Source organism: Peromyscus leucopus, chromosome 14, assembly GCF_004664715.2.
Source record: "Peromyscus leucopus breed LL Stock chromosome 14, UCI_PerLeu_2.1, whole genome shotgun sequence".
NCBI lineage: Eukaryota > Metazoa > Chordata > Mammalia > Rodentia > Cricetidae > Peromyscus > Peromyscus leucopus.
The window spans coordinates 58,175,417-58,192,438 of record NC_051075.1 but is presented as its reverse complement, the minus strand read 5'-3'; the positions used below and the strand labels follow the sequence as shown (position 1 = coordinate 58,192,438).

The following is a 17,022-nucleotide window of genomic DNA, read 5'->3' as shown; positions in this document are numbered from 1 at the left end:
TCCTTCTCCTCCTCCTCCTTCTCCTCCTCCTCCTCTCCTCCTCCTCGTCCTCCTCCTTCTCCTCCTCTCCTTCTCCTCCTCCTCCTTCTCCTCCTCCTTTCCTCCTTCTCCTCCTTCTCCTTCTTCTTTTGGTTTTCTCGAGACAGGGTTTCTCTGTGTAGCTTTGTGCTTTTCCCGGATCTTGCTCTGTAAACCAGGCTGGCCTCAAACTCACAAAGATCCACCTGCCTCTGCCTCCTGAGTGCTGGGATTAAAGGCCACCACCTAAGAATCCATTTCCAGTCATACCTTAGATCTTGAGGAGTGGCAAGGGAAGGAGAATTGGTTTAGTTTTCCCTGTCTCAGAAGAGCTCTGTGAAGGCTTAAGCTTTTCAGCATTGGGCATTGAGTAGCCTTATTCCCCGGGGATCACACCTCCTGTCCTCATTGACAGTGACTTCATCAGCTATTGAAGTGTTTTCATCTACACTAGTTGAGATACCACACTCACCTCCATCTCTTTGTCCTTTCTTTCCTCCCATCAAGGCTTTGAGAAGTTTCGGAGAAATAACTGACCACATAAATATTGTATGTGTGAATGAGAGTCTTTTGCAAACAGCAAATTCTGGTCCAAGGACAGATGTCCTGTCATTTGTATTAATTTTTCAAACATCTGAAGTCTCTTCTAAAAATTTAGTCCATGGGGTATATAACCAAACATCACAACTGATGCTTAAAAAAGGGAAAAGATAATATGATAGGGAGCCTTTGTTTTTGGGAAGGGCCATGCAAAAGTTACCTCACTTTAGAATTGCAGGGCACCTCTCCACTGTGCCATGTTGTATGTGAATGGCGCCCCCTAGTGTGAAGCAAACTGAGCCCTCTCCATGCCCTAAGTATTCATTCATTCAGAACATCCTCACTGAGCTGAACATGTGCCAACCAGGATTCCTAAGTGCTGGGGAGATGGCAATGTATAGACAAGAGCTGTGGGTCACACAGATATTACCCTCTCCTTTTACTACTCTTTCCTTTTTTACTAGTACCTTGCCAATTGAACAAAATACATCCATATGCAGATTTTAGCCCATGCTCCCTACAAAGAATGACTTTGCTCTTTCGAGGCTTTTAATTTCTGTCATGTATGGAGGGAAAAATGTGTAAGAACAAGAGACTGACCACCTGTTTGTATCCACTGTTCAGCTTGTGCTTAATGGGAACTCTGTGCACATAGAAAACTCAACTAATTAACTTTCGATTACAATTTTATGCCCCCACCCAAGTGTCTATAATTGCCACTGCTTCTCCCAGGAAAAGGTAATTCCCAGAGATGATCTTTTAGGCAAGAGAGGAAGGACAAGTAGAAGGAGGTGGGGGTGATGGGCTGCTGCTGCACTGGACCTTCCTAAATAACTGTCTTGGAGACCAAAAAGCAAGGAAGCCATTGAGGTCCATGGGGCGCCCGGCACCAATTTTTGATTTGTTCCTAACCACTTATAGACTTATTTATTTATTTATTTGCCAAGAAAAAAAAAAAGATTCCCTAAATCTTCAGGCCTCTTAGAAGAGCTGAATTTAAAAAACTCTCATAAATAATCGATTTCTCAGCCTCATTGCATCTAAATGTCAATGAATGGAAAGTTTGTTTTATCAGTGTTGAGGGAAAATGACACTAAAAGATTTGGTCACTCAGTTCCTTCTGTGCCTAGAAGGTTATTATTATTATTATTATTAAGTTGAAGCTTCAATAAAACCAAAAATAATACTTGTATTGAGTTCGGGAATAGGCTTTAAAGAAATACTGTGGTGATCTCAATAATTTACAACTTTTCCAACTCAAAACTCACTTTGTGTCCCCTTAAATAAGATCATTACTAAAAAAAAGAAAAAAAAATGTTCACAGAACCCAAATCAAGTGGGGGAAAACAAAAAACAAAAAACAAAAAACAGTCATGGTATAAAGGTGTAAAGCTCACATAGAAACTTTAATATCTTAAAAAATATATGAGGAGAAACCCATCTATGTTCACTCTTCCCCTTTTCTCCCTGCCTGCCAGGACTCTTTATTGCCAAAACTCCTGATTAAGTTAATAAAAATGACACTCAGAGGAAAGTGTTAACATATTAATCTACAAATTATTTTTCTTCAAGTTTGGAAGCATTTCCTGAAAGCTGTCAAAGGTGATTCCCCCACCCCCTTTCTCTGCCTTTAAATCACAAAGCAAAATCCCACTGTCTTTTCCCCCACCCCTTCTCAAAAAAAAAAAAAAAGTTGTGGAGTTTTGCTTTTCTGTTCACTGCACTCCTGGCCAAAGTAAAGCCCTCTTTCTCAATGACGTCAAGATCTTTAGCAAGATTAGGCTTTCATTTCTCTATTGCAGCAATTAGCCAGGGAATGTATAAAAGGCTTCAGGGAGACTCACTGGGCTGCAGAGAGAGGCACTCTTCTGCTGCGCAGGCAGAAGATAGCAAAGAGGAAAAGCCAGAGGGAGGGGGCAGAGGACTCAGCCGCTCCTGGAGAACCTGGAGAAAGGACAGACAGAGGCAGGCTGGGAGGAGGAGAAGAGAAAGTATGTTGAAAACGGAGTAAAGACAGACAGACAGACAGAAAGAAAAAAACAAACAAAACCCTACCCTTACAGCACAGTTAAGAAATTGGCAGGGCAAAGAAGAAGTCAGACTGCGTTTAAAGGAACATGAAAAGCTAAAAGAAAATTTTTACCGTCTCTGCAGTCTCATAGGTGCCTGGAAATGAAAGTAGAGCTTCCTGTCTTTAACGGACTCTGAAAGGGGTAACTGGATTAGGGACTGGTACCAGGGTTTTTCTTCTTTCTTTTTTCTTTCCTTTTTTTTTTAACCATCTTAAATCCTGAAAAAAAAAAAAAAATGCATCTCGGAATTGAATGAATTGATGGGCACACTCCAACTGCTGGACTGCAGAGACCGGACTTACTCTTGCTATTTCTGCTTCTTTCAAAGAAGAGACAACTTGGGCTTCTTTCTAATTTAGTTTTTCTCCTCCCCCATCTCCCACTCCCAACCTCCCCCTTGGTCCCCTACCTCCTCTACCATCACCTTCCTTTTCGAAAAGAGGGTGAAGGGGGAAGCAGAGTGCACAAGGGGCCAGACTGAGGAGGCAGAGAAGATGGGACTCCTCAGCGTAGACTTGCTGATTACACTGCAGATTCTGCCAGTCTTTTTCTCCAACTGCCTCTTCCTGGCGCTCTATGACTCGGTCATTCTGCTCAAGCACGTGGCGCTGCTGCTCAGCCGCTCCAAGTCCACTCGCGGAGAGTGGCGGCGCATGCTGACCTCAGAGGGACTGCGCTGTGTCTGGAAGAGCTTTCTCCTAGATGCCTACAAACAGGTGAGCGGCACCCACGGGGCTTCTCCTAGGGTCAGCAGGGCCGGGGGACTGGAAGGTATGGGGCTGCAGGACATGGGGAGTCCTGTCTGGGGTGGCCGGCCCAGTGATTAGGTTCAAGGGAGTCTCAATGTCACTTGGGACACCTGTTGCACAGGTTAGATTTGGGAGTGACAGATATTGAGCCATCGTGACTCTGGGTGACCTCAGCCGGAGTCTTTAAATGAGGGCTGCTGTTACCTTGTTCTGATTTGGCAGTTTGGGGGTTTGGTGGTGGTGAAATAACTCTGGGTAAAGTCAGAATTGTTGGAGGCTGGGAGCAACAGACATTTGTTCTGCTCTTGGCCAGAGCTGGGTTCTGCTGCTTTGCCTGACAGGAGGCTGTGTGAGATGTAGTAGGAAGGGTTGAATAATGTTTCCTTTCTGCTGAAATGGTCAGAGTTGGATGGTGATGATGATGGTGGTGGTGGTGGTGGTGATGATGATGGCTGTGACCACACCCTAGCCCCTTCAAACTTGAAGAGGTAATAGCTAATGGAAACAAGCCCAGGACAGCCACCTACTTGGTTGGAATTTGTGGATTCCTAGTTATTAAGTGTCAGTTTGCAAAAGAAAGGTCTAGCAAGTGTCAGGAAGCCAAACTTTATATGAAACCAAATCTACAAATAATTTGCCCCAGAAAGCGCTGATGGGTCTCTTGTGTGTTCCAAGGTCAGGCTTTGGGCATTAGAACACTGACCTCCCTTACCTGGTGAAAGTATGTTTCAGCATTTGAAACACCAGAGGAGGCGACTGATGTTTTTAAGCGAAAACTTCTGGTGTTCCAACCTTTCTGCTGCTGAGAGATGTTGGGGGAACGTTTTCAAATTGTATCTCTCAGAGCAAAAAGGAATACTTTTATATGGTCCTCCATCTCTTTGCTCCCATCCCTTAGGTTCATAGGACTCCTGGAGCATCCTGGGTGTTAGGAAGAATGAATACATTTGGAAAAAAAGTTTCTACAAAAGGAGGAAATATGTCCCTAGGGGTACAGGGATAACTTGCCGGAGAAGGGAGTTTACAATTGTGAAGCCAGATGTTCAACCAAGTGGCATTCTTCAGACAGGTGGAATGGTAGACAGCATGATGGAAACTCAGAATAGCAGAGGAGGAAGGGAAGGAATCCCCCCTCCCAATAAACATTGGAAAAATCAATCCATGTGCCAGGGAAATAATACTAAAGCATCCAAGGCAGGGTGTTCACTGGAAAGCAAATACTGAGGATGAAAATGCCTTTTGTGAACAGGCTGTGTGATTCATGACATTATTATTTCAAGTAACCTAAAGAAGATTTCCTCTTGCTGTGCTGAGGGCATGTCAAATGTCAAGCCTCTTTTTAGCAAGCAGGAATGCCCTCATCAGGATAGGAATGGCTTCTCAGAATTTCCTGTAGTTAAATCTCAGTTATATCACACACACACACACACACACACACACACACACACATATTGTATCATATAATAAAAGTTATGGGCATGGAGGTACTGAGAGATAATTCCATTCTCACAGATGTGCACACAGAATGTGACATTTACATGTCTGTTTAAGTGTCAGGAGTTTGGAGGAGTGGGGCATTGTGCTTGTACATTAAAATATCATCAACTAGTCAATCCCTTTAACTACATCTATGTATCATGTCTTACATAATATGGAATGCTAGTGGCTTGGTCTCATTATGTTAAGAGCTTGACTTTTGAAAGACAATGAACTTCTGCTTAGAAAAAGTTAAGAGTGAATTTTTGAAGAATTTTACCCACATGATATGTACAGAATATAAATATTATTTTTATATCAACTTTGGAGGCTACAAAGGCACCCAAAAACATTAATTGAGGTATTTTCTCATCAAGATCATTGAAGTGGAAAAGGAAAAAGCAAGCAAGTATCCCTATAATAAACTTCATTTTATCTTTTTTCACTAACATATAGTGTTCCATTGTGTTGCAATATGTTGTTATTTGTGTTCATGGGAATTGAGAAAGATGAATGATTTGTTTTTACTTTTGGCATGTGGTTTGTGTATTCCTCTTACTTATTTCTTTGTCTCTGGTCACTGATTTGATTAGTGACCCAGTTCATGACTTACGTTACTATGCTTGCTTTTAGTGATTTATACAATAGCTACAATGCAAAAGAAATCCCAAGAAAACACACACCCAGAGACAAAGCTGGGCTGAGTGTGAGATAAATGAAAACATTAAGAGTACAACTTGAGCTAAAGTCTGTCCTCTTCTGTCTTTGAGTATGACTGGCATCATGGTGGATGTGGTGGCCTCAGAAGCTTACTCAGAACCTCTCAAACAGGTTGAATCATTTGCCAAATGCTGTGTCATCCATGGCACACTGTCTTTAGGCGTGACTGTTTCCATAGATTCTGGAGGAGGTCCTGTCTGACATTGCATCTTGGGATTTCACAATCTTGACTTGCATTATTTGGCGACTGCCACCCTGAAGCAGATTTCTCCAGGAGGAGGGGGTGTGTCCACATGGGATTCAATTAGGCAGATCATTCATTACTCCCAACTTTCTTGGTTCATGAATGTCAGCTATTATATTTGAGAAGATATTTAGAGGCTCTGGATTTGTTCATTGAGGAGGTGACAGAGGTGGGAACTGGAGTGAGGAGAGGGTACAGAATGAAATGCTAACAGTAAAAACTGCATTGAAATTTTAGAAGTGATTTAAAGTCAACTTTGTAAAGAAGTTATCAAGATCACATGGGCTTGGTAATGGTCAGGAGGCCCTGTGTGCAATTTGGCTTGAAAAGAAAAATCTGGAGACTGGTGAAAATGTTGGAGCAAATAACAGATATTTATTACTTAAGTTTCCTCAGTCTCTTTGCTTGTGAACACTGTACCCTTGTGCTGGTGCTCACAGACTTAGAAATTCGACCAGAGAGCAAGCTTTCCTCCCTTGGACCCTGGCTCTTACCTAAATGAAGTGTAAAAGTAAGCAGACAGTATGGACGCTGACAAGCAGGCTCCTTTCTGCACGGCTAATGTTGCAGTGGTACAGAAAACATGCTCATTGGAACATATAATTTTGGTTTTGAAAGGGTCTCTTTAACATTCTCCTCCTTCTCTTTATTCACCTCAAGCCTTCTGACACCAGCTTCTGCAGTGAAAAGTGGCTCTTTAAAGAGAGAAACTGTCCTAAAAGTACACAAAGAAGGCCACAACCAGAGTTTGTCTGTCACTTGGATAAAACATAGTGAAATGATAGGGCTGTGAACTTCATTTTTAAGATACAAATCAAAAAGAGAATAGCCAAAAAAGGGAACTTAACCCAGAAGATGGAGTAGGTAGGCAATTCTTCAAGTCTGATTTATTTGGCCTGTCTGAATGGGGATGGCTAAAGCTCTGCCTAATGATTGTTTGGCCATGTTTCTAAGGACATTGGTGCAGCCTGATCATTATGTTAAAGAATTGGAAATTTTCTGAGAGTTAATTTCCAGTGCTTTGGATGACAAAAAGTCTGTCTAAATAATCTGGTACATGCCCATCCTCCATTTTTGTAATTTGTTTCACTACTCATCATGGGAGTGTGTGAGAAGTTACTCAAAAGCTCCTCTTAGGCTGTGGAAAGAAACAAAAACAAAAACAAGATTGGCAGTATATGCTATATTTAGTTTATTCAAAGAATGGTTCCATATTTCCCTTGGGTCTGTATCTTGTAGCATTATCTTCTATTCCCTAAGTACTCAACAGTGTCCTCAAAAGGAACGCATCACTAAGGGAGTCAAATTCTTATATATACTATGCATTTGTGCTTTGCTTATGTTTATAAACATGTCTGCTATCACCTTTGAACTTGGCCCAGAGATGTCATCAGCAGTAAACTTGCAAATGCCTCACCCACTCCCTTAGTGGGCATTGTGTTCCTGTCCACTGAAAAAAAAAATGTAAGAAAGGATGACTGTAATAGTGCAGATGAGAGCGATAAAGGTCAGTGGTGACGCTATCACATTTTACGTGTGTCCTTTCTGATCCTTGCAAAATAAAGAGACCCTTTGGGAACATCGGAACTTCAAGACCAATTAGTGGAAATGATGCTTCTTGTGTTTGGGCATTAAATACTAGGCAGGGTTCTCTTTAGGCTGCTGATGCTGGCAGGGAAAGAGGTACCGACCTAATTACTCTTCCGCAAGAGCAAAAAAATGCCTTTTGAATGCCTCTTTGGCAAATATGTCTCATTAAGGACAAAAACCAAACACAAACCCTGTAAGAAGCAGAAATTAAGATGATAGGTAACTTGTGGCCAGGAGACTTTCTATGCCACTGTGGGAAATTAAAACAAAGTTTGGGAGTACCAGGGGATGATTTATTTTTGTTGAGCGTCTTTTATGTAGCCTCGATGTTATTATGGGACCAACTTTATTCTCTTCATCATTTGGCTCTGTGTCAGGGAGTACTTTGCTCCTGTCTTCTTCCATTGTGAAGGCTGTGGGGTTTCTCCCATTCCATCTCAGCAGGGTTTCTAGCCAAGAAAATCCAGAAATGCTCCACTGGGAATTCTAATATAGTAGAAATTTCATTTTCATAACGATTCAGGCAAAGAGGTGACAATGAACAGAAATGGATTTAAAAGATTTTTTTTTAAGATTAAGCCTGTTTTTTAAGATTTTAGCCAACTTATCTAAAGCCCATCAGGTTTTAGAATTTGTGAAGAGTTTTATGAGGCTTATAAAATCTGCTACTGATCTACTCACACGGGCTTATACATCATAGGTGTGAGTTTTTCTCTCTCTATCTCTGTCTCTTTCTCTGTCTCTCTCTGTCTCTCTGTCTGTCTCTCTCTCTCTCTCTCTCTCTCTCTCTGTGTGTGTGTGTGTGTGTGTGTGTGTGTATGTGTGTTTATTTTGTTATTCTGGGACTCAAACCTGGGACTTTATGGATACTAGTCAAGTGCCTCAGCATACTTAATTTTATTAGCACCATTAATCTTGCCTATGTATTTTCTCTAGTCTGTGACCATCTTGAATAAGGTAATCATACATGACTTCCTAGTGTTCAATAGGATCCCAAAGCTGCAGAACAAAGTAAAGAGGATTGATCTCATTTCTTTTATTTGCTGGTTAGCTGAAATAAGTAAAACTATGTCAAGGACATTGGTGTTGACTACAGCAGGTCTCTGGTGAAAGGGTAGGGTTCCTGTTTCTGAATGTATATGCTTTAGTGTGTTTGTCAATCACCTGTCTGTGTTTACTGCAAGTCAAGGCTGCTATTCAGTGTAGAAGTCTTCCCTGACCTAGGATTATAACAACCAGAATTTATTCAATAATTCACTCCATAAAGCTTAAGATATATATTTTTCAGACTAATGAAACACCCAATACCTCCACCACTAGAGACATTTAGAAATTGTTGACTTCTCTAAACTTTAAATTTAGAGTGACAGTATGTGATGCTTGTCCTACATTTTCCTAAAGTAATCTAGAAACTAAAATTTCCTTGTTTTGGAAAGAATTGTGTGGCTGAACTGTCCATTGTCTCCAAGAAGTGATGTGCACTTAAGCTTTCCAAGGAAATTAACTGCAGGTAACAAGAGATTGTCTGTGACCAAAACATCAGATTGGATTGTTCAGGTGAATAGTCAAGGATAACACAAGGATCAACAGGTCTGCTTGGGTGAGAGCCAGGGAGACCTAGGCCTGTTTACCAAGACCACACAACTGTTCACAGAGCTCAACAATAGCTCCAAAAATGCAGATGAATGCTTTCACTCAGTATGAATCCTTTATTCTGCAGTGCAGAGGTTATTTCCTCCTATGAAAAATTTCTGATCTAACAAGAAGTCTCTACAACACACTCATCAAAATGCATCCAGGCCTTCTTATCACAGGCCATTGGGGAATATTTCACAGCCAGTGGTGTTTAAAGTAGCCTTGGTATTATTTTATGATGTGAAGGGAAGTTAGACGTAATGGAAAGCCCCTTTGTAACCTTATTTAAGAACAAGTATCAAGCTCATTATATGCCTAAAATGTGTCTTTAAGTTTAATGTGTATTTCAGTGTTTCAAAGACCAGAATAGTTAACTCTGAGATCTTCTGGCCAAAGGTGAATTTTGAGAATCCTCTATCTAATATTGATTATAAAATAGCCAAGATAATTCATATAAGTAACTTTCTTCCTGGTTCTTACTAAATCAAAATATATTTATTTAAATCTAAGGAAGACTAAGATTTTAAGATGTCTTTTGGACCACTACTAGTACCTATTTCAACCCAGCCCTGACAGTTTTTAGAAGAGTAAGAAAGAAATTTGATTCTTTCTCTAAGAGAAAATAAGTTATGTCTTGACATTAAAACGTCTGAGCAAAAATCCCTTGAGTGTTTTATATCAGTGTGCATCATTGCTCTCCTGCAATCCCCTTTTAAGTAGCTTCAATTAACAGTAGTTTTATATGGAACTATATTTTTATGAGAGAAATAAGTCGATCCAGTTGGAAATGTTTTGTAATATTAAGGATAGTGTATAAAAATCAATTGTACCATTTTAAGTTATCTCTAATGGTATTAGCTTTGATTAAACCATTCTAGAAGAAATCCCAATTGTGTTAATTCTGAATGAAATAATTGGCTCTTTTCTGTTGCTTGCTTTTTATTATCAATTTACATATCCAAAGACCACTAACTTTCAGTATTTTGTGTTCAACTATTTCAACCATGTGCTGCTAAGGGGTTCATAGAATAACTTTAGTCGACACCTGAATGCTTATAATTCTGAGGGCCTTGCTAATAAATTATATGGTAGAGAAGCACATGGTTCGAGTCTTCTTATATAGAAGTGTGGGAAAAAACCAAAAATACATGGAAAGTGAGAACTTAACTGAAAGTCAGACTGTGGAGTAGCTGTTTCTCTTGTCTGTTTCTTTTTTTTTTTTTTCTTTTCCCCAGGGGCAGCTTTGAGGGTCTAGCCATACCATGCATAATGTGAGCAGTAGACACAAGAACCTGCAGAGACCACATGATGTGTGCTGAGGGGAGCATAGAACAATTCCCACCCCCTTCTTTTTGAACACAAGATTTCCCAAGAAGAGTGGTAGTGTGCTTTATGTGGTGGGGTGCTGTCCATCAGTGGCAGCTCCTACTTTTACACAGTCACTTATAGAGTCCCTCTCCTTATTTTATCCTCCAGGAGCCCCATAAGAAAAGCGGGCATAATTGCTTACATTTTCCAGGTGGGAAAGCATTGGCAAGGGCAAGTGGGAGGAATCCTACCTACAGATGGTGGATTATAGCTTGTCCAGCTTTGCCCAGAGACAGAACCCACTGGTCTTCTGGTTCATTGGTTGATAGTACAGGACTTACACTGGGCTGGTGAGTTGGCCCACTGGGCAATGCTTGCTGCCAAGACTGATGGAATGAGTTTGAACTCAAGGACCCACATGGTTGAAGGAGAGAACCGACTCCAACAGGTTGTCCTCTGACCTCCGCAAGTGCTAAAACACACACACAACAACAACAACAACAACAACAACCAACCAAGCAAGCAAATGTAATAAATTATTATTTAAAGGAGGAGAAAAGAGAAAATAAATTAAACTCATGTGTGTGAAAACTCAGGTCTTGCCTAAGTCTTTTAGAATTCAGAAAGAGGCAGTCCATTCCAAAAATGAGATAATTTATCTTAAAGTGGACCATTTACTTTTAACTTTTAAAATGAAGTCAATTAATCATTCATTCTATAATGCTTGTTAGGCATTGACAGAGTAGTGAGAACAGCAAAGAAAACCAGAATCAACTTAATTATGAAAACAGTTCATTCCAGTGTCTTCAGAGATAGAAAGAATTACCTCTAATGAATATTCAGAATTGAAGACTTTTATTCCCTCTTGACCATCCTTTATGTTACTTGACATAACTATATATATATATTATTTAGAGTAAGTTGAAGTAGCAATGTGTTTAATTCTTCTTTTTCTTTTTTCAACATTAGGTTAAACTGGGTGAAGATGCCCCCAATTCCAGTGTGGTGCATGTGTCCAATCCTGAAGCAGGTAACAATTATGCCCTGGAGAAGTCAGCTGAAGGGACGGAATGCCACCTCCTTGACTTTGCCAATGCAGAGCGCCCACTGGTGGTCAACTTTGGTTCAGCCACCTGACCACCTTTCACTAGGCAACTGCCAGCCTTCCGCAAGTTGGTGGAAGAGTTCTCATCCGTGGCTGACTTCCTGTTGGTATACATTGATGAGGCTCATCCTTCAGATGGCTGGGCAGTGCCTGGGGACTCCTCTCTGTCTTTTGAGGTGAAGAAACACCGGAACCAAGAGGACCGATGCGCAGCAGCCCAACAGCTCCTGGAGCGTTTCTCCTTACCGCCCCAGTGTCAAGTTGTGGCTGACCGCATGGACAATAATGCCAACGTAGCTTATGGGGTAGCCTTTGAACGTGTGTGCATCGTGCAGAGACAGAAAATTGCTTATTTAGGGGGGAAGGGCCCCTTCAGCTACAACCTTCAAGAAGTCCGGAATTGGCTGGAGAAGAATTTCAGCAAGAGATGAATTCTAGGTTAGCTTGTTAAAGGTGTGATTGCAATAGTGTTTATTATTTTAAAAAAAAAATATGTAAAAGAAGTTGAGAACTGAACTGAATCTACTATTTCAACTGAATCCCATTGCCTCACTGAAAGACAGGGATATACTTGTCAGAAAACATAGACCTCTGAACATTTCAATACTTCCTTTAGTACACAAATGGCATTGGGCTAAATAGCAGCCCTGTTACCTCCCTTCTAAGTGAACGGATCCAAGTTGGAGTGGAAGAAACCCCGATGCACTGTGTGTTCATCCTTGCTTGCAAAAGAAGTGATTCTGCTCTATGTGTGCTTTGGGACCAGAGAACAAGTGTTCCCTGAATACTTAGTGTTAAGGGAGCTACTACCTATGATCTGATTAAGTGTATTGACTCAATTTTAGTCATCGGGAACAAACCCAACTGGAAAGTCCCCCAAATACTTATAATGTGATCTTGAAGCCATGCTGTGCCCTTAGGACTGAGGTGTTAGTTCTAGCCATGCAATGCCTTCTGCTAGTCTTGGTAGCCCAGAATTCCCAAGCGTATATGTAGATACCAAGAATGGGTGCCAACCCGGAGGGTTAAGATGACACTGGAAACCTGGCAGATGGAGAAAGCACTAGGTCAGAGAAAATGAACTTGACAAACAAGGAAAGAGGGAGCATAAAGAGGAGGAAATTGCATAATGTTTTAGCTGGAAGCTGTAGAAATGAGAGTGTCATTCAACCACACCAGCATGGAAGTACGTACACAGCTGGGAAAAGAAAGGGTTTGACTAGAGAGAGCACAGGGAGGGTACACGTGGAACCATGATGTGTAGCAATATACCTAGACTGAGAGGAAAGGGGAGATGGGGAAGATTAACAACAAAAACAAAAAATGGGTGAATGTTTTCAACCTGGAGATAATTACTGTATAGAATTGTATGTGATATACCCATTTCAGTGGGTGATACTCTGTAAGGGAAAATCTAGGGAGTCTGGTGCTACCGGGTCATTCCTGCCCAATTCTTACAGTTACAATGTTACACTCCCCTCCATTCTTAATATCTGAAACATTGTTTTCTCTGGATGCTGAGGGAAGGGTGTAGAAGCCAGGTACCCTAGCCATTCAGCTCCTTCCCTCTCCTAAAGTAGGTGAACTCTAATGATAATGGGTTTCTGTACTTAAACATGACAGCAATTTACTCTGATGATTTCCACTCATAGTTTTGAAGGCTTAGACATAGATTATCATTGATGTCATGGGGATTTGGTAAAATGGAATTTCCACTGACATTTGAATTTGGACTTCGGTTTTCCGTTAACTGGGGTTAACCCATTAGTTAAAGTTTAGTAACTATGTGAATAACTATGAAATATCTATGGATACATTTCTCTTAAAATAAAAGAAACAAGCTTCACCCACAAGCAATACCTAAAGATCACAACCTCAAAAAAAAAAAAGATCAACTGATGTTGTATCATAATTATTTTTTAAACTCAAAGACTTTCACATCACAACATATGATTACATTTACATGTCACATTAAATGGTTTCTATGTCTATCCCTTTCAGTAATTAAATCTAAAATTGAACTGTATGGGGAAAAATAATCTAAAGTCAAAAGTATCTTATTAAAATAGTTGTCCCAAATGAGAAAACCAGGAAGTGCGTGTATATGAAACAAAAGTATTGTTTTTAAAAATGGGAGCAAGAAATAAGTCAGATCACTAGTCCATATTTGCTTAGATATTAAAGCAGCATTGTGGCTAATTTTTTTGGCATTATCTAACATTGAGAGTGCTTTAAATCCTGTAAGACATACCCACAAAGAAACAAAGTACATTTCAAAAATGCAATGGTATCTAATGAACTGTTATAAAATCATATTGAAGATAGACTACTTCAGACTCCTCAGATGTTAAGGCCTGCAATCAAGGCTTATCAGGGATTCCTCACTGATTTTAATCTTTAAAATGATGTTGAGATTTACATGCCTCCTTAAAGAAGCAAAATGAAAAATTGGTTTCAGAACATTCGCATCGTTGTCCATGAATGTCCCCTTTGTTTTTCATGTGCCATAGTGGAACAGAATGTCAGAGAAATGGGTGGGGGGATGAGTTTTGGCTAATGTGATGCTAGTCGTTTGGGGAAAAGAGTGGTGGAAAAAAAATCACCCAGTTGTGTTATATTTTTTTAAGAAAGAGAAGGTCGTATGTGCATACAATTTGTCTTTTGGAGGATAGGCCAATGGAGGAAGGAAGAAGAGGAAGTAAACATACAAAGACATAGTCTGTCTGTCAGGGACACAGACATGTTCAGTAGAACATGGCAGAAACACTGGAAGAAAAACTGTTGAAGGGCCCAGGAAGAAAGTGGTTGGCAGAGCTCAGGAATCTTACACTGTGTAGAATGGGGTGGTCTCCCGGGTATGACAAGCCTATGATTCTGTAATCTGTTTATCTCAATGGAAGCATCTATGAGTTCCTAGGATGTGCCTTTTACAAAATTAAGAAGTCATTAATCCAGACAAGAAAATCAATGCTCAGCTCTTGTGCTCAGTGACACTACTAGGCTGTCAGTACCCACCTACTTAATACGCCTTTTACAATGTATATTCCTTTCAAGAGTTATAGTTGTCGCAAGGAAATGCACATATATGTGTATATGTTCTCATAAGAATATATATGTATATATATACACACACACGTATATATGTGTAATCTTGGAGTTATTTTTCTTAGAACATAAACATTTCCCCCTATAAGATATGTTTACGTGGGCATATCAGTTTAGACTTCTAAACTGAATTGGCCGTCTGCTATAAACTGAATTGGCCTGACCACTACTGAAACAGTTTCCAAGGACTTACCATAGCATCTGGATTTCTCAAATACTTCGTGTTTGAAAGACATCTTAGACCATCACTTTGGTTTATTGGTTAGAAGAAGTAATCTGGACCATGACCTTCTTGAATGGCATGGATAAAGCGCCTGCCCAGCAAATGTAGACATACTTCGTACAAATGCAATGAGCCTCCTTGAGGCAGAGCAGTCATTATTCTAACATGCTAACTTTATTCATTCTTTAGATCTCTACTCTTGTTTTTTTTTTACCTCAGTCATAGTTTATGTCCCTGAATTTTTGGCAATATCTGCTTTTAAGTGGTCTATTAATTTAGTTAAATTATTCTAATAATCAAAAGACACTTATTCTCTGATCCCATTGCCTGAGTGTATTTTACTATTGGGGCTTTGAATAAAATTTATAGAACATTGTGAGGTCACAGGTAGGGGCTGCCTCACACAAAATACTGGAGGAGAAGGTTGAGGATGCTGTTTATGCTTTTCAGAGGATTCTCAGGTGGATATGAACTGTCCTTGGCCTGCCCTGTAGCCTCCGTACACAGCGAGAGGGATTTGCTGATGTCCAGGGCTTCCCATTATGTACATCATAAGAGGATCAACCTGGACATTAGTTCCACCTGACCTCTGACTGATGATTTGGAAAATAAGTTTAATTAGAATCCGTTGGCTGATGCAGAGGGAGAAATTAGGTTGATTTCTATCTTATTGAAGGATAAATAAAGACATACACCAGCACTTTAGCTTTTCAGAACATGTCCAATGTCATCTCTCAGTGGAAATTGACTGTGAGTCTTTTAATTTTTAGGACCTTTCTTTATGATATAGCCTCAAACTAGAACTGAAGTATATTTAGTTTACTCCAGCTTCTACCTTACCTTAAAACACAGAAGTCAAACCCACTCTTTATATGGACTTCCAGAATGGACATAAAGATCACTTGCTACTTGATGATGGTACTGTCTTGGGACTGTCCCGAGTCCCCCTAGGAAAGGAGGGATCTGAGGATGCATGAACCAGGGAGCTGCTAGCTGGCAGGAATTATCCTCCCAAGGGCTTGGCTTACAGATTTGGGAAAAATTGAAATGAAACTTCTTATACATAGAGGAAGGCTGCTGCATGTCAGTAAATGACTTTCGATGAGCAAGCATCAGGCCTCTTCTTCATGCTGTGTGTTCTAGATAACACCAGAAACAAGGTCTCAGACTTGACAGACTCAGCTCTGTTCCAAGATGAGTCTGAACCAGCAGAAAGCAAACATGTACAGATATCCAAACAAGACTTTTCAGGCAAGCCAGGGCTTGCTGTCTGTCTCGGGCAACAGCACCAGGGCTCTAGGGAGTTTATTTAATATTTACCGAGACTTTGCAGACCTAGCAGATGTTTAATGAAGTCACTATTTTGGCTCAAACTGCCCTCCCCCATCTGTCTTGAGAAAAAAAAAAAATTCAAACAGGTAAACATAAAACTGAAAGAGGCCCACAGAAGGAGATGGGAAATAAATAAAATTCTCTCAAAACTGCTCCAGGCCATGCCATGTGGTGTTTATGTGTCAGGAGTGGAGGATGAGAAGACCTATGTACCCAGTACTTGATAACCAAAGCAATTAAATGATCTTGGATAGGGAACGTTGGCCAGTTTTGTTTAGTTTTGTATTCGTTGTCACCAGACTCCCAAGCCCAGATAACCAGACACCCGAAGGGGGAAACTGAGATGCGCAGAGCTTACTGGTGTGCAAATGATAACTACTGATGAAAGAGTCACCCACTCAGTCTGTGGTTGGATGTAGTCACACGAGTTTGCCTCTCCCATCTCTGTCTCCTTAGCAAGGAGAATATTTGGGTCATGATGCAAAGAGTGCTGGGTCAATGAGATGAGAATGCGTGTGTGTGTCCATCTCTGCTGCTCAGTTGCAGACAAGAGAAAAGCTTTGGGGATTATCAGTAGAAAGAGTGTTGTTATTTCGGTGCTGAGTGGTATGTGTGCTTTTACAACTTGTTCTTATATTTTAATAAACTTTGAATAAAAGAATAGAGCTACTCTTTGGTTCTATCTGTTTATTTTTAAACAACTTTCTAGACCTTGCTCTGGGCTGAAACATACTCATGGTTGACGTGGAGAAGAGAATCCATCATTCTAATATTTACTCCTTGGTATTCATGGGCAAAGGAGCCAGCGATGCCAGGTTATTTTAATCGAATGCTGTGTGCCAGAGTTTTCAAGGAAATCAAGATGAGTTCAAAGTAAACCTTCAAATATTTTCCATATTTATTAA

The 17,022-nt window shown here is 40.4% G+C and overlaps 1 protein-coding gene across 2 annotated transcripts; it reads left to right on the top strand.

Moving 5' to 3' along the window:
* The first annotated feature begins 2,286 nt into the window (after positions 1-2,286).
* Positions 2,287-16,786, top strand: Dio2 (iodothyronine deiodinase 2). Of its 2 annotated transcripts, none has more exons than XM_028875984.2 (2): positions 2,287-3,346; positions 11,322-11,888. In XM_028875984.2, exons 1-2 carry the CDS (start codon positions 3,125-3,127, stop codon positions 11,886-11,888), a joined length of 789 nt encoding a protein of 262 aa, XP_028731817.1. In that variant the 5' UTR covers positions 2,287-3,124. The 2 variants fall into 2 exon arrangements, with proteins under 2 accessions (XP_028731817.1, XP_028731808.1); XM_028875975.2 differs by having other exon boundaries at positions 2,288-3,346; positions 11,322-16,786.
* The last annotated feature ends 236 nt before the right edge of the window (positions 16,787-17,022 follow it).